At 44.1% G+C, this 23,500-nt stretch overlaps 1 protein-coding gene across 5 annotated transcripts in view; it reads right to left on the bottom strand.

The window, feature by feature from the left end:
- Positions 1-23,500, bottom strand: part of LOC123498677 (dynein-1-alpha heavy chain, flagellar inner arm I1 complex-like) — a 368,589-nt gene that overhangs the window by 245,701 nt on the left and 99,388 nt on the right. For all 5 annotated transcript variants that reach the window (XM_045246012.1, XM_045246014.1, XM_045246015.1 and 2 more), the window contains 3 exons: positions 23,217-23,454; positions 22,972-23,132; positions 22,696-22,820 (listed from right to left, as the gene is read on the bottom strand). In XM_045246012.1, the coding sequence (XP_045101947.1) occupies positions 22,696-22,820; positions 22,972-23,132; positions 23,217-23,454 (524 nt within the window). The remainder of the gene's footprint in view (positions 1-22,695; positions 22,821-22,971; positions 23,133-23,216; positions 23,455-23,500) is intronic.

Raw genomic sequence — 23,500 nt, forward strand, 5'->3', positions numbered from 1 at the left:
CAGACACTAAGCCAAAAGAAATTAAGATTTCAGTGCAATGTCCCTCAATGAAGCCAAACAAAGAGCCTCATAAGGGGACTTCATTTACAAACATAAAACTAAGGACAAATCCCACGCAGGAATGCATGGCGAACAGGGAGGAGCCAACTTGGCAAATCCCTGAAAGAGCTAACAGATCCAAACCCTGTGAGATATCCAAGCCAGTCTGCCAGAATATGGGAGCCAAATCTGACCAATAACCCTAATGAATGGCAAGGACAAGTGCTGTGTGTCCCAAAGAAATAGAAAAAAGTCTATTAAATCCATCACAGAGGCCAAGAGAAGATGGCAACCCCTCAACTAACTTCAACCACAGAAGACAGACCACTTTGCCTGATAAACTCTGGCAAAAGACTGTCTGACCGGACAGGCCATAAATCTAGCAGTATTCCATGAAAAGCCTATCTTTCGGAAGAGATATTGGAGAGTTTCCACACGTGAAGGTGATAAGCCCCTGGAGACTTGTGAAAGAGGTGGCAATGAGGATGGCAGAGAAGAGAGGCCCATGGAGGCAACACTTGAGGATGGTCCACTAGCAGACTCAGAAGCAGAGGAAACCAGTCTGCCTGATACCACCGCGAGGCAATCAGAGTCATACAAACCAGCACCCGACGAATCAGAGAGAAGGGAGGAAAGGCGTACAGATCCAAGCCCTCCCATGGAAAGGCAGACGCATCCTCTTTCCAAGCTCCCGGGTCTGGCAGGGGAGACGCATACAGAGGTAACTGGTGATTTAAGACCATTGCAAATAGATCCACCTGCGGCACACCCCACACCTGGAAGACCTGCCTGCCCACACACTCATGAGTGAGGACATCTGCCACTGCATTGCGTAGTCCCAGCACGAACCTGGGGTGAAGAGAGACCGAGTTGTCCTCACACCACCAGAGAATGTCCCCTGCCAGAGTCAACAAAGACTCGGACCGAGTGCCCCCAGAGTTCAGTAAGTAGGCCACCACTGTCAAATTTTACTTCATCAAATCACCTCTGCTGTGGGGTAAAGCGAACACATGAGATACTGTCACACCAAGCCGCTCGCCAGTTGTTTACATCTCGCGACGCCAGGCGGACGTAGGTTGGGAGGTGTCATCTCCCATTCCAGTGTTTGGATTTCTGTTTTTCAGAAGGCCACGGCACCTGTCAAAGCAGGTAAAGTGCCTACTATCCGTAAACCAAGTAGTATAGTGACTTTCAAGGGAACATTACGTGGCTATATTTAGTTGTGTTTGGTTTAAGGTTTGTTTTGGTGTTACAGCTGTTCCCATGGCATCCTCCGATTCAGCGGAAGAGCGAGCCATCATGCCATATGGCCCCTCATTGGCTTCCAGGAGGGCCAGTGGGGTGCCCCAGGACCCTTGCAGTGACTCTGGGGGGGAGGCTACGCTTACGGCTAGCGGGAGAGTGTCAAAGCACTCGTCTCAACCTGGCTCCCGGCTTAGGAGGGTGGCAGGTGCCACCTCATGCACCAAGCCAGCTGTCACGCAGGATTTGGCCCCTCCTAGCCAGTGGAACATTCTGTTGGAGGCTTTGGCTGAGCTGCGAAGGGAGGTTAACCAGCTAAAAGCAGACAAGGGTGTTTTTTCTTCACTCCCACGGGCACCGGTTGTTACCAGGGTGGCACCTTCTCCCCACTCATCTGTTGTTAATGATAGTGCCGTTCCGTTTCATGGACCTCCGTGTGGTGCCTCTTCAGGTGATTTCTCTGGGTTTGTGGCGGAGGCCAGCGATGATGAGGGGATAACTGACCCATTGCCCACGGACATTGGGCCATTGCATCAGTGTGTAAAGATTTTTGGCCCACCAGAAGTTGTTTCTGGGGTGATTGACAGTAAAGTGGCTGGCATGGTGAACTTTGTGTTTAAGAATGGTCTGCGGGAAGAGGATCACAAAGCTATCTGTGAGGATGAGTGTGTGATGAGGCCATCCAATTGTCATGCACTGGTGCCTGTAGAGTGCAATCCAGAGATTTTGGATGCTTTAAGGACTGAGGCTAGGAGGACTGACTTCCGCATGAAGGAAGTTAATAAGGACATTCTGAGAGCAGCTTCGGTTATTACTAAGTCATTGTTGACCTTGGATAAAGTGGCACAAGAGGAAAAGCACTCAGTGGTGGCACAAGAGGTTGGGGTTCTAAATGGTGCTCTGGCCTTGTTGGGGAATGTCAACTTCAGGAATAATCTAGCAAGGAGGTTTGTGATGAAACATGAACTCAACCAGAAGTTTAGTCATCTCTGCAAAGAGAAGGTACCAATGACTCGGTTCCTTTTTGGAGATGATGTGTCCAGGAGTGTGAAGCTAAGCTAAAGTCAACAGTTACAGCCAAGAAAACTTCATTTTCGTGGCATCTTCCTGGCAGCAGGACAAGAGGCTTAGGACCTGGAGCTACAATCTGAGGTTTCTCTTCCCGATTCCAACCTTATGGGTTCCAGAAGCGTGGCCTTAGGGATGGTCAACGGGCTTCTCATGGATTCCACAACATGGAGACAAAAAACGCCAAAAGCCGGGGCTTCAGGCCCCGGCAATAACCCAGCCAAGTGAGAATTTTGAAGGTGGCAGGCTTCACAAATTTGTTTGTGAATGGCATCAGATCACCAATGACCCCATTATTTTAGATTATGTTCAGCATTGCCATCTTAACACTGATGTGGATTTAATTAGACATCTGTTTTCAGGTAATTTGGAGTATCGCTTCAATAAAATGGAGCAAGCTATTATTAATGCTGAAATTAAAAAATTGTTAGATCTTAGTCATCAAAATTACAACTAGACATGAGGAGCAAGTGATTTCTCCCATTTTTCTTAGGGCAAAGAAGAATGGGGAGTACAGGATGGTTCTGAACTTGGAGGAACTAAATTTACACATCCCATATCAACATTTTAAAATGGAAGATTTTGAGCAGGCAATTAGGCTTATTAATGCAGGAGACTTTTTAGCTTCTGTGGATTTAAGACATGCATATTACTCTATTAAGATTGCTGAAGAACAACAGAAGTTCCTTTGTTTCACTTAGCAGGGGGCAGTTTATAAATTTACATGTCTTCCTAATGGGATTTCAGAAGGCCCCAGAATTTTCACCAAGCTCATGAAGCCAGTTTATTCCACTTTAAGAAATAAGGATTACACTATTACTAGCTTCATTGATGACTCCCTTATTTATAATAGTTCTTGAGAAGGTTGTATGGCATGTGTGCAGGACACATTAGCTCTTTTGCAGCAACTGGGGTTCTGTATTAATGTGGAAAAATCAGTTTTGGTCCCAACTCAAAAAATTGAGTATCTGGGGAACATTATTGACATGGTTACCATGAAAATTTCACTTCCAGAATGCAGAGTGGTGAAGCTAGTCCAAGCTTGTGGGGCACACATGTAAGGATGTGGCACAAATCAGACAAGTGGCTCGGGTCATTGGCCTTCTGGTGGCACCCACTTCACCAATTCCGTTAGGGAAACTGCATTATAGACATCTTGAGATAGCAAAAATTAATGCATTACTTACAGCCCAAGGGAACTTTGATGCTATGATGATTATTTTGCAAGATATGAAATCTGAGTTAGCTTGTTGGTGCAGCGATGCAGCAGTGCAGGATAGGGCCATTTTTAGATCAGGGCCTGACATTGAATTATTCACAGACGCCTCAATAGTAGGGTGGGGCGGTAGTTTGCACCAACAAACTACAGGTGGTAGGTGGTCATTGGAGGTGACCGCTTTACATATTAACGCCTTAGAACTTAAAGCTAGAACTTAAAGTGATTCTATTTACCTTACAGACGTTTGCACGAGAGCTGGTGAATAAGCACATTAAAATTTTTTGCGATAACACCACGGCAGTCACTTACGCCAATAAAATGGGAAGCACAAAATCTCAAGTTTGCAATGACATTGCTGTCCTGATTTGGGAATGGTGTATTAAACATAATGCTTGGGTGACCTGCTCTCACATCCTCGTTGCTGATGCAGCTTCCCGAAAATTTAACAGCTGGCATGAATGGAAATTGGATGTGCCTACATTTGGGTTGCTATGTAATTGTTTTGGGAACCCTTCCATCGACCTTTTTGCATCCCGCCTTAACAACCAGGTCAATCCATTTTGCTCTTGGAAGCCAGACCCGGAGGCTGCCTTTTTTTATGCGTTTTCACTTAATTGGGACAGGTTTACACTTCCTTGTAGGTTTCTTCCTTTTTCATTAATTTCTAGGTGCCTCCAGAAAATTCGGGCAGAGAGAGTCAAGGGGTGGATCGTGGTTTCTTTCTGGACATCACAGCCTTGGATAGGCATGCTTCAAAGCATGCTTGTCGATCACCCCAGGCTCATCAGGAAATTGAAGTACATTCTGACACATCCGTCATCAGCCGAGTGCCATCCCATAATAAGTCACACGCAATTAATGACATGCCTTCTATCAGGGAATCCCTCGGACAACAGGGCATACAGGCACACAGAAACAGTATCTTACATACATCAAGAGGTGGACACAGTTTTGTCGTGGAGGGGACATCAATCCCCTTACTCCCACTGTGACAGACTGTAAAGGGCAGAACACCACCTGACTATCACCCCTCGTTCTGGATCGTTCGGCCACTCACGAGCGACACTTCGCTCATTTCTCTCTGCCACGTATGTCTCGAGAACTCTGCTTCTTCCGGTCACTCCACGTCTCGAGGCCCCAGTGAACACCTAACCGAGTCTACCTCGAGCCTCGCCAACACCCAGACGGCAGAGAACTCCCTGGACTCTCCAAGGACTGGCCTCTCCCCTGCTGCCCTGGTTTCACCCTCTACCTGCTTCCCAGCGCCGTCAATGAGTCTGCCTCCGGTGTTGGTGAGATTAGTGTTCCTCTGGCCCTCACTCGCTCTGGAGGGAGACTCATGGTGAGAGCCGGGTGGTGTGCAAGGTTTCCCTTTTGTTGTTGTTATATTGTGTATACCTATGTGTTTTTGCAAGTCTAGTAAACTTGGAACCATTCGAAGCTGTTTATTACCGCCCCACCGGCTTAAGTGTAGTTCATCCTGGGCCCAGTTTAGAGGGGGCACGCCAGTGATGGCGTTTCGCACCTCGCCCTCACAACAAATAGACTAAACTAGTAAGTTATTACTTACATTTTGGTGACCTCGCCATGATATTGAACTACACACACTCTTTGGGGTGTTGGATGTGTTAGTGAGTGCCGAGTTGTGCCAACTCTTACTGTTTCACCAGTTTTTCTTTGTGCCGAAGTGTTTCAGTTTTCCTTCTCGGCCATATTATTGTGTAGTTATACGTTCGGCCTCAGTGAAATGAGGAAGATTAGGTGCAGACCAACATGTCCTCTAATCTGCACTTAGTTAAGTACAGGTCCAGTGCCTTTTAACCACCCCTTGTTCTCTTGAACGAGCAGCCACTAATCCAGGGATTTCGACTGGTTCACAGTACCTTACTGTGGTTTGGGCAGCAGAGTATTTTGACGTCGTCTTATTTCGTCGCCTAGACATAATTGTGGAGTAGCCATTGCTCCTACAGAGGAACCAGTTATGCTCAGTGTGTGCTTGCCAGTCAGTGCTTCTGTACTTATACTTCTTGAGCTAAGTGTCCTTGTGTGGGGTTCATTTGTAACTATTTATGTATACGTTTTGCTTGGCTGTATGTGGTGCGAGTGATTAAGTAATTTCTATCTACCTGTGAGATTTGATCCATTTTTTGGTGTGGTTGTGCACTTGATTAATTTTTCTACCCCTACTTGTGAGATATTTGTGATCTATTTGGGTGTGTTTGTGCACTTCATCAATTTTTCTACCCTTGTGGTTTATTTTGTACATAATAATTCATGTGTGTGTGTGAGAATTATTTTTTGAGTGTTTTCATGGTTGACTCAAGGGTGTCTGACTGTTTCATTCATATTAAGGGATTCCCCTGTCTCTTGGTTTTTTTCAAGTCTTTGCGTTGTTGGGTTTGTTAGTTTTGGTTCTATTATTATGTTTAAGATTTCTACTTTCGCTGAGCTTACAGAACAAGCAGTAAAGCTCGGTCTCTCAGGAGAGACCATTGTTCAGTTTGCTCTCCAACAACAAGCTTTCCAATGGGAAGAAAGAGCGCAGGAACGAGAACGAGAACGGGAGCGTGAGGAACGGGAATTTTAACTTGCCACGTTAAAGCTTAGTTTCAAATCGGGAGCACGTCCTACCCAATGTCCCGATGCTGGCGTGCGAGGACCAAAGCTTCCAGCTTACCATGAAGGAGAGGACATTGCCGCCTACCTGACCAGATTTGAGCGTATTGCCACGCTCTTAACAATCGTCGAGGAGAGTCTCACTGTTAGACTTGGGAGTCTACTGACAGGTAAAGCTGCTGAACTCTATTCCACCTTTAGCACTGATACCATAAGCGACTTCACTCTCCTAAAAAGGGCTCTCCTGACTGGTTTTGACAAGACTCTAGAGCGGTACCGGCTAGACTTCAAGAACTGTAAGATCAGAGTGGGGGAAAATTACCGCCAGATGTCTACCCGTATTCAGCAGCTATTTGACTCCTGGGTGGAGTCATGTCATATTTCACCAACGTTTGAGTCCCTTCGTGAGTTTATCATTTTAGATCAGTTCATTGCTTCCCTTTCTTACGATCTCCGTATCTTCTTAAAGGAGCAGGATACCACCAACCTTAACACTGCCATGGATAAGGCTGATGTTTAGTCTGCAGCTCACAACGCCTACCCTAAGCAGAACTCCAGCGGAGCCACTGGGAGGTCTACCTACCATAAGAGGGCCTCAACATCTACTGAAAAGGGCAATGAGGCCATTAACGCTAAACCGGACCAAAGAAGCTACTTCCGGATGGTGAAATGTTATAACTTTGAGGAAGAAGGGCATGTAAGGTCTAAGTGTCCAAAGAATCCCAGAGCCTTTAAAGAACCACAGGACAAATACAAGGTAGGATTTTGTATGGATCTCTCCCAGATTATGCAGTTGCTGGCACGATCAACGGCTCCTGGGCTACTACTATTGTCAGAGACACCAGCTGCAACTGCGTGATCGTCTCTGAGAAGGCAGTGCCTGATGCTGACATCTCTCAGCGATGTAAGGTAGTAGTAGAAGACAATCTTGGACGGGAAGATATTTTTTCAACCATTAGGTGCTATATAAGATGTCCATATTTTGAGGGTTGGGTTGATAATGCTATCCTAGCTCCTATGAAGTGCACTTGTGTCCTCATTGGCAACATCTCAGGAGCTCATAGTCCTGATGAGCCATCTCTCATGAAAAGCAAAGCACCATCCTCCTCGCTCCAAACCTCAGTCAGTGATTTGGCTATGCTTCAGTCTTCTCTGCCCACTGCCTCCTCTTTTCCTCCAGCCTCAGAAGAGGAGCGCCATTAATGCGAGCATATGCCGTAGAAACCCGCAGTAGCAGAATGAAGCGTGTTCATCCTCTAGTTTTGCCAGAATTGCAACCCTTGGACGTGACTCCGGAGGATTTCACTCGTCTTCAAGAAGAGTGTCCGTCTCTTGGAAATCTTAGGAAGAACAAAGTTAACACAGGTGAAGAGGAGCAGAAAAAGGACAGCTCTACTTTGTTACCTTCACTGTACCGGACTTCTCTACCGGAAGTGTTTGACCTCGAAACATCCAGCAAAGGTTGGTAAGCTCACTCTTCTTGTTCCTAAGGATTGTCGACCAATAATCCTGTCTGTTGGCCATGAAAACCCTTTAGCAGGTCATTTCTCTCACAGAAAGACTTTCTTGAAGGTATCCAGCCACTTCTTCTGGCCTGGGATGGGCGCGGATATTAGAGACTTCTGTCGATCCTGTGACGTCTGTCAACGAATGTCTGCCAAAGGAAGAGTCCGACCAGCACCTCTCCATCCTCTTCCAATTATAACAGAACCTTTTTCCAGAGTGGCTGTCGATTTGGTTGGACCACTGTCTCCCCCATCCTCAGAAGGCCACAGGTACATCCTCACTTTAATCGACTACGCCACTGGGTTCCCAGAAGCCGTGCCACTGAAGGAAACAGACTCCATCTCCGTTGCTGAGGCCTTACTCTCCATCTTCGCTAGAGTCGGTATACCACGAGAAATTCTCACTGATCAAGGTACCCAATTTACATCTCGATTAATGCAAGAACTTCACAAGTTGTTAGGAGTCAAGCCTTTATTTATAACTCCATTTCATCCTAGCGCTAATGGTCGCATTGAACATCTACATGCACCACTTAAGACTTCCCTACGAAAGCTCTGTAAGGACCGCCCTCGAGAGTGGCACAGATACTTGATTCCTACATTATTCGCCCTCAGAGAGATACCCAGCAATAAAACTGGTTTCTCCGCCTTCGAACTTCTCTATGGAAGGACTGTTCAGGGACCTCTCTCCACCCTTAGAGATCTATGGGAGGTCCGGAACCTGAAGGACAACGACTGATCACTTTTCCGCTACGTGGTAGAGCTATAGGAGAAGCTAGCAGAGACCGCACAGATCGCCGCCAACAATGCAGACATCAGTACCTCGAAATATAAGACCTACTTTGACATCAAGAGTCAAGATAGACAGTTTCAACCTGTCAATGAAGTCCTCCTTCTTCTTCCCAGCGATTCCAGCAAGTTCCTTGTAACTTGGAAAGGACCTTATACAGTTTTAAAGCGACGAGGTAAGGTTGATTGATTATCCCCAAGGTCCGAAATTGTACCACGTCAACCTCTTAAAACGTTACATCCGTCGTGCTAGTGCCAGCTTTGCCAAAGTCTTAGACGAAGTGTCAACACCTGAAGAGACCAAAGAGGAAACGCCCGAAGAGGAAGAGTATGTCCCAGAGAACAACCACCTTATTTGTGAAGACGACCCCGAGGACGAGTGCTACTCATTGCCAGTGACACCAGATGGCTGCTCCGACAAGAAGGATAGACGATCCAGGATCAACCCGAATTTAACTTCACAATAACAAGCTGACATCCTGTCAGAGTTTGACGATGTTTTCTCTGATGTTCCTGGGTGTACTTCCTCTGTTGAACATGATATTGTCTTAACTACCACTGGCCGTATCAGCACAAAGATTTACCCTGTCCCTGTCCATCTAAAACGTTTCTTTGAACAGGAAGTCACAGACCTTTTTGAGAAAGGAATCATCCGACGGTCTTCTTTTCAACATTGTTCGCCGGTCGTGATGGTTCCTAAGCCAGACAACACTTATCGGATGGCCATCGACTACCGTCAACTCAACAGCTACACAGTCTTCCAGGCTGAGCCCAGCTGCAACATTGAGGAAGATATGTACAAGTTTTCCGGTTCAAGATTCTTCACTGAGTTGGATCTCTGCAAGGCTTATTACCAAGTCTCTTTGACAGAGAGAGCCATGCCGCTGACAGCCTTCCCAACCCACTTGGGCCTAATGGAGTTCACCAGACTACCTTTCAGTCTGGACACTGCTTGTGCCACCTATATCAAGCTCGTGCGCATTGTTCTCTCGGGACTCGCAAACGTGACCTTTTATTTTGATAATGTTTTTATATACTCTAAAGACTGGGCCCTGCATTTAAAGACCCTTCATGCCATGCTGGACAGGATCAGGACCCATGGACTTACACTCAAGATCTCCAAATGCCATTTTGGATTCCCTTCCATTCTATACCTTGGATTCATTTTGGGAGGTGACTGTCTTCAACCCCAGCCTGACAAAGTGGAAGCGCTCTGCAAGATACCACCACCATCCACTAAGAAACTTCTACGAGGATTTATTGGAACAGTGAGTTTCTAGAAGTCTTTTATCCCTCAGGCATCCTTCCTCACTGGCCCTCTGACTGATCTGCTAAAAAAGACTGTTTGTGAGCCCCTTCCCTGAACGGACGAGTTGCAGGCCTGTTTCGACCAGCTCAAATTAATCCTCTCTTCTAACCCCATACTTCGTTTCCCTGATCCTAGCCATCCTTTTGTACTTAAGATGGACGCTTCCACCCGAGGGATTGGAGCAGTTTTACTTCAATATCATCTTGGCATTCTTCATCTGGTTGCGTATGCTAGCAGAAAACTGCTCCCCAAGGAAACCCGGTATTCTACTATTGAGAGGGAATGCCTAGGTATAGTATTCTCCATTCTCAAGTTTGATTTTTACCTCAGAGGGAAAGAATTTATTTTGGAAACAGATCACAAACCCCTCACCTATATGCACACCTTCAAAGGCAAGAATGATCGCCTTCTCAGATGGAGTCTAGGACTGCAACCATACAAATTCAGGGTCGTTCATGTTGCTGGAGCTGACAATCTTTGTGCCGACCTCCTCAGTCGAGTTTAGATATTTTCTTCTATCCTTTCTTTTCTCCAGAAGGCATTGCATTCCCTAAGAGTGGTGTTCTACAAGACTACCGTGGCTAGTCTCTTGGAGTGGGGAGTTATGTAAAGGACAGAACACCACCTGACTATCACCCCTTGTTCTGGATCGTTCGGCCACTCCCGAGCGACACTTCGCTCATTTCTCTCTGCCACATGTGTCTCAAGAACCCCGCTTCTTCCAGTCACTCCACGTCTCAAGGCCCCAGTGAACACCTAACCAAGTCTACCTCGAGCCTCACCAACACCCAGACGGCAGAGAACTCCCTGGACTCTCCAAGGACTGGCCTCTCCTCTGCTGCCCTGGTTTCACCCTCTACCTGCTTCCCGGCACCATCAACGAGTCTGCCTCCAATGTTGGTGAGATTAGTGTTCCTCTGGCCCTCACTCGCTCTGGAGGGAGACTCATGGTGAGAGCCGGGTGGTATGCAAGGTGTCCCTTTTGTTGTTGTTATGTTGTGTATACCTGTGTGTTTTTGCAAGTCTAGTAAACTTGGAACCATTCAAAGCTGTTTATTACCGCCCACCGGTTTAAGTGTAGTTCATCCTGGGCCCAGTTTAGAGGGGGCAGGCCAGTGATGGCATTTTGTACCTCGCCCCCACAACAAATAGACTAAACTAGTAAGTTATTACTTACACAGACATCATAAATTTTCTGACAGCATCATTTCTCACAGGTGTGGGGTACAACTCAGTAAACACAGCAAGAGGTGCATTATCATCTTTGGGCATTATAGTAGATGGGTTTCTAGCAGGCAGACATCCTTTAGTAAATAGATTTTTTAGAGGGGTATTCAATTTACGCCCACCAAAACCAAGATATAACAGGACGTGGGATGTCCAACCAGTAATTATGCAATTAAGGTCTATGTATCCTCTGACAAATCTCACATTAAAGGAGATTACTCTAAAACTGGTGATGTTAATGGCGCTAACTCAGGCTGCAAGAACCCAAACACTTCATTTACTCTTGCTAAATGGTATGGAAATGTCCGACTCATCTATCACTGTCCAATTAAGGGACAACATCAAAGAGTGTAGGCCTTCTTTTAACAAACAAAGTGTGACATTTACAGCCTATACAAAAGATGCAAGCCTCTGTGTATGTAAGACTCTACGGCACTACATTAATGAAACAGCGCAGCTCAGAACGTACCATCTCAATTCTGATAAGTTATTCATTAGTTTTACGAAGCCTCACAATCATGTTACTAGGGACATCATGGCAAGATGGATAAAAATTATGTTGGACATGGCAGGTATTGACAACAAACTTTTCACGGCAGGTAGTGTGAAACCAGCAGCGGCTTTGAGAGCTAAGGCTTTGGCAGTGCCTGTCAGTGCCATTTTGGCAAGAGCGGGTTGGAATCATGAGTCCACATTCGCTATATATTATATAAGGAAATTGTTAATAACTCAGATACATTTCAAGATGCGGTTTTGCATATTGACCAGTGATTTGTACATGAATGCTAATGTACTTATCTGTATAATTGAGGATCCAGGCTGGATGGTTTTGTTTTTGATGTACAACATGTTTTGATCTCTGTGTTTGGAATATTTTGTTGTATATTACTGGGAGGTGATGGTTGCACAATAGGGTCATGCAGGCATTGTGATATATGTCAATTATTATACATAATAAATTTTGCGTAACATAATCTGGCCATGGTTTTTATTTTACAAGGCCCGATTCTGGGAATTATGCTTATTTTGACATCCACATGGCTTTAAAACCTAATGTGTTCGCTTTACTCCACAGCAGAGGCGATTTGATGAAGTAAAATTTATAAGTACAGTAAGGTCTCGGTTTACGTCAGAGTTACGTTCCTGAAATATGGCGTAAGTCGATTTTGTACGTAACTCGAGTTTCCGTACATTTCAAAGCATATCATCAAGTTTTCAACCAATCATTGTTTATGGTCATTCAGTTAAGTTAAAGGTTATATTGTTATATTATTTACAACTATATAGGAATATGAAACACAAGCTTGTTTTTGTTGTTGATTAGGGCCACGAACGCAAAGGACTGCAGGTTGCCGAGAGGGGTGGACGCCTGAGGCCGCCATGAGGGTGGGCAGGTCAAACATTGTGACGCCCAGGGCGGACAGCTGGGAGCGTAGTGCAGTGCGGTGGGAGTAGAAGCGTGGGCAGCGGGACAGGAAATGCAATAGGAAAGGGCAATAGGGATCAGCAGACAGGTGCAGACGGTGCAAGTCAGCTTCGAGTGTCGTGTGGCCCAGGCGAAGGCTCTGGAGTTGTTATTGTTGTGATGGGTGCACGAGCCCTCTAGGTTGTCAATCTCCCTGTTGTCATGGTAACGGGTTTCCCATTTTCTTCTTCACTCCCTCACACACAGCTGCTACCTCCCTTCTCATGTCTTTTAATTATGTCCTCTTTTTCTTGTAGCTTAATGGTTTTCCTTTTCTTAGCATCACTGCTGTCACTAAAGAGTTTTCTCTTTTGTGCCATTGAGCAAGATACTAAAAACTTGAGTCAGTAAACGCAGAAGTAGGATAACACTCTTGCCAGGGGCGACAGTGTGGTGGAACTGAGGCAGGGTGTTACTGTATTCAAGCGTGAGGTAGGCGGTGTGACGGGTAACCACCAACAATAACAATAAATCCCGCGCTTTACGATTTATAAATTTTCAATTTTTTTAATCTTAAATTGCCTTATAGTGGACTGACGTAACTACGAGTTTGACGTAACTCGAGACCGACGTAACCCGGGACTTTACTGTATATGAGACTTACCGTAGGTCAGTTGATGTATGCTTGTAATATTACGAATATCACCTCTGCTGCGGGGGGAGCGTTCACATGCCCTCCTCTCCTCTTCCTCCCTTGGGGACGTAAGGTTACTATGATTATTGAGTCACAATGCAATTCATGTGGGTGATTGTCTCTTTAAAGTCTGGCGAGCGGCTCGGTGTGACAGCATCTCATGTGAACGCTCCCCCCCAGCAGCAGAGGTGATATTCGTAAAATTACAAGCATACATCAACTGACCTACGGTAAGTCTCGTATACTTATAAATTGTCTAACATGAGAGACATCACTGTGCCCGACAATTCCTGTTGAAAGGACTGCACAGCCTGGAAAACAGCCACCATATCTCGGTGGTTGATTTGAAACCTCAGCTCCTGTGGAGACCACAACGCCAAGATGAGAGAGTCGCCTCAGATGAGCAATGCAACCATGAAGGGATGCATCAGAAAACAGAGACTGTTCTGGAGGAGCCATCACAAAGGGAGCTTCCCTGAGCAGATGACTCAGATCCACCCACCAGGAGAGGTCTCCCAGACACAGCTGTAAAGGAAGAACCAGACACCAGGGTGAGTCCGACGCTGTCTTCCAGTGTTTCTTAAGGCAGAGGTTCCCAAACTTTACCATGCTAAGGACCCCCCAGATATTTAAGTCCCATCCGAGGACCCCCAGCCAATCAGAAGTTACTATTACCATACCAAGGTACCCATTATATGATTACAATGCAGTAAATTTACTATTTGCATATTCCTACACGAAGAAAGTCTTAAAATAAACATTTGAAATATTTTCAAAAAAGTCTGACGACACATGGCGCAATCGCTGAATTTTAAGTGCTTAAGTGTTTTGTTTAAGTGTTAGTGAGAAGAAGAAAACAAAGGGAAGTTATTTGTGATCAATTCAAGTAGTGAGTCATTTTTTATATAATTAATTCCATACTTAAGATTACTTAAAGATAATAATACTACTTATAATTTCCTTTCTAGACTTAAATCATTCCTACATATTTGAGCATTACACTACGTCGTAATAAATTCAAATTAACCCTTAAACCTCGGGGACTTTAAGACTTTTCACTCGCGCTAACTCGGGAGGTTTGGCGAGAAACACACAAAATAGCTTGTATTCACATACTGATTATACTAGGAAATTCAATAAAGAGTGAGTACAAATGATATTATGTCCACAACCGACTCTTCCTCTTTGCAATGCAAAAAACCAGAAGCATCTAGATGCTATGGTTACCAAAATATCACAGGTTGAATGAGGTGCTATCATCGGTGTGCGTGGCGATCGGCTGCGCCGGCACCTGGCTAAAGTGAAAGAAAACGGGTACCTTCTATCCTCTCTCCTAAGGTTGGCGGGAGAAGTAGCGGACCCCCTAGGACCTTCTCAGGGACCCCCAGGGGTCCGGGGACCCCAGTTTGGGAACCACTGTGACTTAAGGCACCACTGAAGGGACAGAGAGCATACCTGGCTACCAGGGACCAGCCTCTCCAGGGAAGCCAGATGACCTAGGAGTGACATTCATAGAGACACTGTATGGGCTCTGTGCTCTAGAAAACTCTGCACCACCGACAGAAACCGGCTGGTCCTTTCTGGCAACGGAACAGCCAGACCCCTCACTGAATCCAGCACCATGCCCAGGTACTGCTTCCTTTGGCTGGGTACCAGATCTGATTTGGGCAAATTGATCTGAATACTCAACTGAGCACACAGCCACAAAACTGCCCAGATGGTGCCTATGCACCCCTGCACAGTGGGCCCTGTGACCAACCAATCGTCCAGGTAATGGCGCAGGGAGTTATCATGTTGATGAGCCCATGAAGACACTGGCACCTTCATACAGACCAGGTTTTGGTTACATGGGCTGGTGCTGCTTCTAGCACGGAGCAGGATGTTTTGGAATTTTTGTTAGCACTAGCCAAGGCTAACGAGGACATTCTTTGTCCTGTTGAGGAGGTATGTTGTAGACTCCTTTTGTTATAGAGGCAAGCCGTGGTACAGTGGAACCATGCTTGCTTTGGGGTCCGAAGGGTCTCCAAGCGCACGGGTTCAAATCCTGTCCACGGTCCGAGTGTAGGTTGGGCTTCCTCACTCAGAGCAACGGTTTCCTACCGGGTGGGCTTTGAGATAGGAGGTACCCTAAAAAGTATCCCCTTTAGCCCATGAATTCCCGTGAAAAAGCCAACATGGTATAGATAGAAAAAAAAAAAAAGGTAGTGGATTCGTTCTCTTGTACCTTTTCTGACAGGGAGAAGCGCGAGCTTCTTTCTTCTCCCTTTTCTGAGATGCTGTGGTGGCCAGGATGAAGGACAATGAGCACTTGGCTTCTCAGCAACATACACTCTGTTCTGTGATACTGGGATTGGCTTCTTTTCAGGTTTCAGCCTTTGAGCCCTGTGGAAGCAAGATAAAAGAGCAGACGAGGAGGGGTGTGTTTCTTAGTATCTATTTGTCGGCTCCTGTCCCCAGAGCCTCCGCTATGGAGTGTCCTTTCGGGCCAGGGATTTCTCGCAGTGGAGGATCCCATGGCAGGGTAGATGTTGCTGGGGAAGTAGTTTGCTCTCCTGTGCCTGTGGGTGCTTGCCTGCAGTGGCATTGGAGAGAGTGGATGGAGGTTGGGGCAGGAGAGTGGGTAATAAAGAGTCTACATTATGGAATGTTCTCCCCTTTTTGTGTCCTCCTTCTTCTGTCAGACCCATAGACTTTGTGAGTTATGCAAAGGGGTCGGATCATCATGTGACCTTGGACTTAGTGGTGCAGGACATGTTTGGCAAAGGGGCCATAGAGCTTGTGGTGGGCAAACTGGAAGGCTTTTATGCCCGTCTGTTCCTCGTACCCAAGGTAACGGGGATTAGAGACCTGTGTTTGACCTCTCGGCTTTGAACAAGTTTTTAGTGATCAGCCCCTTCCAGATGGAAACGGTGGCATCAGTTTCGGAGTCTATGAACGTGGGGGATTGGATGGTGTCTCTGGATATGAGAGACACGTATTTCCAAGTTCCAATCCACCCTTGTTCTTGCAAGTAACTGCAGTTCGTTTGGCAAGACAAGGTTTTTCAGTTCAAAGTTCTTTGTTTTGGCCTCGCCACTGCCCCACAGGTCTTTACCAAGATGATGGTGCCAGTGTCTTCATGGGCTCATCAACATGATAACTCCCTGCGCCATTACCTGGACGATTGGTTGGTCACAGGGCCCACTGTGCAGGGGTGCATAGGCACCATCTGGGCAGTTTTGTGGCTGTGTGCTCAGTTGAGTATTCAGATCAATTTGCCCAAATCAGATCTGGTACCCAGCCAAAGGAAGCAGTACCTGGGCATGGTGCTGGATTCAGTGAAGGGTCTGGCTGTTCCGTTGCCAGAAAGGACCAGCCGGTTTCTGTCGGTGGTGCAGAGTTTTCTAGGGCACAGAGCCCATACAGTGTCTCTATGAATGTCACTCCTATTTCATCTGGCTTCCCTGGAGAGGCTGGTCCCTGGTAGCCAGGTATGCTCTCTGTCCCTTCAGTGGTGCCTTAAGAAACACTGGAAGATAGCGTTGGACTCACCCTGGTGTCTGGTTCCTCCTTTACAGCTGTGTCTGGCAGACCTCCTGGTGGGTGGATCTGAGTCATCTGCTCAGGGAAGCTCCCTTTGTGATGACTCCTCCAGAACAGTCTCTGTTTTCTGATGCATCCCTTCATGGTTGCATTGCTCATCTGAGGCGACTCTCTCATCTTGGCGTTGTGGTCTCCACAGGAGCTGAGGTTTCAAATCAACCACCGAGATATGGTGGCTGTTTTCCAGGCTGTGCAATTCTTTCAACAGGAATTGTCGGGCACAGTGGTGTCTCTCATGTTAGACAATTTATAAGTATACGAGACTTACCATAGGTCAGTTGATGTATGCTTGTAATTCTATGAATATCACCTCTGCTGCGGGGGGAGCGTTCACATGAGATGCTGTCACACCGAGCCGCTCGCCAGACTTTAAAGAGACAATCACCCACATGAATTGCATTGTGACTCAATAATCATAGTAACCTTACGTCCCCAAGGGAGGAAGAGGAGGGCATGTGAACGCTCCCCCCGCAGCAGAGAGGTTAGGCTGCTGGATCGTGATCTCATTTCTGATACAAGATCTGACTCCAATGATGATTTTATATCAAGTAAAGGGTGGTTTGTGAATTTCAAGAAAAGAACTGGAATTTGTTCTGTTGTGAGGCACGGTGAGCCCCCAAGTCAAGAGTAAACATATGCTATACGTCACTGTGTCATCAACTCCCACGATGGATGGTGGGAGCGACAGTGATTTCACTGTGTCCGATTCCGCCACCTCTTCCGCGTGCCTTACTTCTATACCTCGGGTCTCTCGTCATGGTGCAGGGAGATAACTTTTGAATGAGATTGGTATCAGAAGGGCTTTGGAATTAACCGTTAATAGAGAGCGAAGATAGTGATGTTCTGGTCTCTGATACAGATATAGGAGGTTCAACCACCGAGGGGGAGGACATTCAACCACCACCACCAGCAACTCCTATTGAATGTATTTTAAGTTTTTGCAAAAAATATACAAATTAGATCACTTTGTGAACATTTTGAGAGAGAGAGAGAGAGAGAGAGAGAGAGAGAGAGAGAGAGAGAGAGAGAGAGAGAGAGAGAGAGAGAGAGAGAGAGAGAGAGAGAGAGAGAGAGAGAGAGAGAGAGAGAGAGAGAGAGAGAGAGAGAGAGAGAGAGAGAGAGAGAGAGAGAGAGAATACAAGGGGCCCGTTTTCTATCACTCTAGCCAAGGCTGCTGGACCCGATTGGACGCAAGGCCACGTATGATACCACCTCATTCAGCCAGTGATATTTTGGTAACCATAGCATCTAGAGACTTCTGTTTTTTTCATTGCAAAGAGGAAGAGTTGCTTGTGGGCAAAACACCATTTGTTCTCACTCGTTTCTTGAATTTCCAAGTGTAATCAGTATGTGAATACAGGCTATTTTGTGTTTCTCTCCAAACCTCCCTAGTTAGCGCGAGCTAAAAGTCCCAATATCCTGAGTTTTAGGGGTTAATTGTGATGAAACTGGCCTGTTTTGGAACTACCAAACATGATCTATATAACAAAGGAAGAGAAGTGTTTGCCAGGACACAAGCACATGAAAGACAGGCTAACCCTGCTTCTGTGCGCCAATGCTAGCGGCGACTGCAAAATTAAACCGCTGCTTTTTTCTAAACTTGGGTTTGGCAATGGCTGGAACGAATTACCTGATTTATAGATATCAATAGTCGCACATTTTAATACTCGTACAGCCATTTGAAACAAATTAAGTTTGAGTATTGAGTCTCCACTTTATATGTATATATATTGTTACGACCGTCAGATATTTAATATATTTTACTATATGTTGGGTTAAGTTGATGGCAACCTGACAGTAATATTTTCGTTGTGTATTACTGTAATGCTTTCAGGATAGCCTTTCTTATATATGTATTATTTATCCATTTATTATTTCATTGTATGTTGTGTTCGTATTTCGTGATTCGTATGTATATATTGTATTGCTCTACTTATATGCTGTTGTGGAAGCGGCTGTTTGTCGGGTATTTTAGAGAGGGTTGTGACGTCATCTTTGTTATTCTTTGTGAGAAAGAGAGCCGATCGTGCCGGGTCCAATCAAATCGCTTGAGGATCATGCCCTCTGGCAGATGTAGTGTGTTTAGCCAATGGGTGCTCAGATTACATCATGTGACATAACATTTTTCCCCTCGACAAAGACTGGAGAACCAGTGAAGATCAGGCCATAGCGAGTGCCCTGAGGAAGCACTCACTGCCACCACTCCGTTCCCCTCACATTTCTCTGTTCTTGGCTGAGTATAAGATTTCCTGTGTTCTGATGCTAGGGTTCTGTTTCTCTTTGGCACTTATATAGTCACTCTGAGTAGTGACGTGAAAATATTTTGTTGTTCTGGGTGATAACCCTATATATATTTTGTGAAGTTCTCTTTGTGTTGGCCTGAGGAAGCCTGCCTGCCATTTTGTTGCCAAGAGTGTATTTGGGTGTAATTTGGTTATATTACCTAGCAATCATATTATTTGTGGTGATTTACCTGTTATTGTGTGTACCAGCCAAAGGGGAGGGCAAGGTGTGGTGTAATTATTTACTTATTGCCTCTAATAAGTGTTGTACTTATTATTTACTTATTTTGTGGTCTCATATAATACTTTTTCACCCCTGAGCAGCTTAATTATTATATTCCTTAGTGCTGATGAGTTATTTCTTTTGTGTATGTGCTTGTGAGCTGCAGGTGGGTTGACGCCCCATGGGTGACATATAGTTTCTGTTTACAGCAGCCGTGTTTAAACTTATTTCTTGATTTATTATATTTTTGTGGTGCTATATTTTTGTGATTATCATTATATTATTTATTTGGATGTGATTAACTCTTAACTATCCTACGGACCTTAACTTTAATTTGATTACTGTTAAGTTAACTTTGCTCATTTTTGTGTAATAAATTATGTTAAGGATTTAAATTCCTTTTCTTAATCTTTCCTTATTATCATTTTTTAGTTCTCTTACACCCCTGAGTTGCCCATACGTTAAGAACTGCTGCATTGAAGCCTAGTCACTCTTCAATTTTTTATCTTAATTTTTGTACTTAATAAGAGTGATTTAACCTAACCAGTGACAGGTACCCAGTCATTGTGGGGGAACTAAGTCAGGCTTTTCAGTTAGGGTCGTAACAATATATATATATATATATATATATATATATATATATATATATATATATATATATATATATATATATATATATATATATATATATATATACTGTCATACCTCGCCGAACACAAATTCGCCAAACACGAATCTCGCGTATACACGAATCGGTAAAATATACCATATTTCGCCGAGCACAAATTTGACTCGCGATTGCACGATTTGGTCTCCATTTGAATCTCCCGCTGGTCCTGGTGGATGCACGTGACCTCCACTCCCAAGCGTCTTGAACTCGCCCCGGGGCTGGCGGTAGCACGCTGCCTCGCTCCACTCACTCTCTCCTTGTCGTGCTGTTGTTGTGTGCGCTCTCTTGATTTCATCTTAGCCATGGCCAGTCAGAGGCCCATCACTTCGTATTTCAAGCCCTCTCCAACCAGCAAATAAGCTAAATAAGGTAGTACTAGTACTGTAGTTAAATAAAATGTGTGTTTGATACTTCATTTATTGTTTTTTTTTTAAAGTCTTTTTGGTAAAAAAGTGTTTTTTGGGGAGGATCTGGGAACCTAACCCCATTTTCCCAAAGGACCTATTATTCGCCCAACATGAATCTCGTCGTGCACGACGAGCTCAGGAACCTAACTGTCGTGTTGGGCGAAGTATGACAGTATGTACATGTATATATATATATATATATATATATATATATATATATATATATATATATATATATATATATATATATATATATATATATATATATATATATATATATATATATATATATATATATATATATATATATATATATATATATATATATATATATATATATATATATATATATATATATATATATATATATATATATATATATATATATATATATATATATATATATATATATATATATATATATATATATATATATATATATATATATATATATATATATATATATATATATATATATATACATATACACTTAACCCTCGGCAATCACGCCCAATTGGGGCCGAAATAGCCGCGCTATAGCCGAAAATGCGATAGCCGAATTGAACAACTAATGGTGAAAATTGTTATTGGTACCGCAACCACAAATTTTACTCCTAATATCCCTCATTTTTAATGTCTTTTAGATTACTGTATAATCCATTGGTACCAATTAAACCATGTCAAGGTTATAACACAAAAAAAAAAAAAAATTACATCAGCTCATTGTATTTACTAGAGATGTACTGATGCATTGGTATCGGTATCGGAATCAGCGGTATCGGCCCATTTATTGGGTATCAGTATCGGCTTATTTAATGCCGATACTTACGATACCTAAAAGGAATTTACTACCTAGTGATATATTCGATATAAGATATTGATTACTGAGTAATTTACCTTTGCAAATGGCTTCAAAAAGCTTCTAGAATTGCTCCTATTTCACAAACGTTCTCAGAAGGACTTACAGCATCCCCCAAAACAAAGCCTTCCATCTGATAACGATCGCCGTCCACCAACTCATCCTGGTGTCCAGTGCAGTAATCACTATAAGTAGTAGTATCGGTATCGGTGGTATCGGTATCGGTAGTAGTATCGGTATCTGCCCAATTAAGTGGTATTGGTATCGGTATCAGAATCGGCCAAAATTCTGGTATCGGTTTTTGCCAATGAGCGCTCAGATACCTCATGACGTCATGGCTGGGCGCGTGATAGCAGGCATCTGAGGTCGCGATAATGAAATTTTAGCAGCTTTTCATGGGTGCGTGATAGCAATAAAACCCGATAGCTGAAGTCGCGATAGCTGAGGGTTGACTGTATATATATATATATATATATATATATATATATATATATATATATATATATATATATATATATATATATATATATATATATTTTTTTTTTTTTTTTTGGGGGGGGGGCTAGCAGTGAAACGTGGTTCAGCTGTTGGTTTACATATCTCTGGGACTGTGAGGCAGACCTTCCAAACAGCAACTGGCCAAGATGAATTGCTCTGTTGTTTATGAGTGGACAAAGCTGTTTGAAGAGTTTCTCATAGAGAAGGCCAAAAATAGCAACGAAAAAATAACGACTTGCTGGGGGATGAAGGGGGCCGCCATGTTTGTTTGCAGTTGACAAACGTGACAAATGCGGTAGCGAGCTTGTGTGTGATGATGAGCATCGACAAAAGTTGACAGTCTTAAGAAAGTTGACAGAAAAGTGCTAGTGTGATGCCACCTTTACCGTTCTGTGTACATCCCACGGTCCCACCACCCCTTGTACTGCTTATGTACCATTTTTTGTATCAGATTATACATTTAATGTGCTTTCATTCATTGTTTTCTTACCCATTTGGGTTATGTACATGTTTTTTCTCAATTTATAAGGGGTTAGGAGAGAAAATTCCACATATCTGGATATTTCACGTATCCACCAGGATCTTTGCTGCTATAATCCAGATACACAGGTGATTACTGTATGTTCAGTTTTCTACATAGGATAGTGGACATCTGGAATGGATTGAGTAAAGATATTGTAACAGCAGAAAGTGTGCACAAATTTAAGGAAAAGTTGGATAAATGTAGATATGGAGACAGGTCACTATGAGCTCCACTCAAACCCAGTAATACACAACTAGGTAAATACAATTAGGTATATATATATATATATATATATATATATATATATATATATATATATATATATATATATATATATATATATATATATATATATCAATTACACTCTTAGCACTCTCAGTCCCAGGTGGAAAGGGACATTCTCATAGATCATAATACTAAAACCCAGAAGTCCAGGCACAGCACAGTAGTTGAATATCTATAGCAAAAAGATTGATGGTATCAAGGGATTTTGAGTGTAGTTGTATAAACCTTGTGTGGTGCAGTGCTAGCAACTCACCTGGTGTTGGCCATGGCTTTCAGGGTGAGGTTGTGGTTATGCAAGTGGTCCAGGAGGTCATCCAGTCCCTCCACAGTCCACACAGCTGTTGATGTCTGCACACATAGTCTTGTCCTTTGCCAGAACTGTAACAACACAAAAATATCATCTGAGAAAATTAACAAAAAAATAACATTCATATGAAGTATAAACTCTCACTTAGTACTTACTATCAGTTATTCATAGAGGAATTATTCAGTACTTACATAATATTTCAAAGTGAGAGAGTTGCCTTACATTAGCTATCTCTTTGATCTGAGTGTTGAGGTGGCTCTCCCTGACAGCGGCATCAACAGTGGTAGCAACAAGCAGCGGATGGCGGGACAGTCGCAACTCTAGCACATCCCACACACTGACATTGCTAACTCCTGTTGATGACTCCCATCGTCCTCTACACCCTGTACAGGTGTGAAAGAAAGACAGAACATACAACTGTTAATAAGCATGAGAAAGGATCAAAAGAATATTCCATGGAAACTTACCTGTGACAGTCACCAAGTGCTGCCAGTGTCTAGCTTGCACAGCTGGCTGTCTAAGAGCAGCAGTCACCTCCAGGCTGGTAGTGTGGTCATCCAAACGTTGCTGCATGGCACGCCACACTTCAGTCTCCTGTCCACCATCACAATCCTGCAATGCTGCCCTCACTCCCTCCACCTGTCCCTTCAAGTCATCCAGCTTGGCTGTAACCCAACGCATTGTGCGCCAAGTCATCTCTACACTCTGTGAAGGCATATGTCACCTGTAAACATCAGATGAAACAGGGAGA

Source organism: Portunus trituberculatus, chromosome 48, assembly GCF_017591435.1.
Source record: "Portunus trituberculatus isolate SZX2019 chromosome 48, ASM1759143v1, whole genome shotgun sequence".
Classification (NCBI taxonomy): domain Eukaryota; kingdom Metazoa; phylum Arthropoda; class Malacostraca; order Decapoda; family Portunidae; genus Portunus; species Portunus trituberculatus.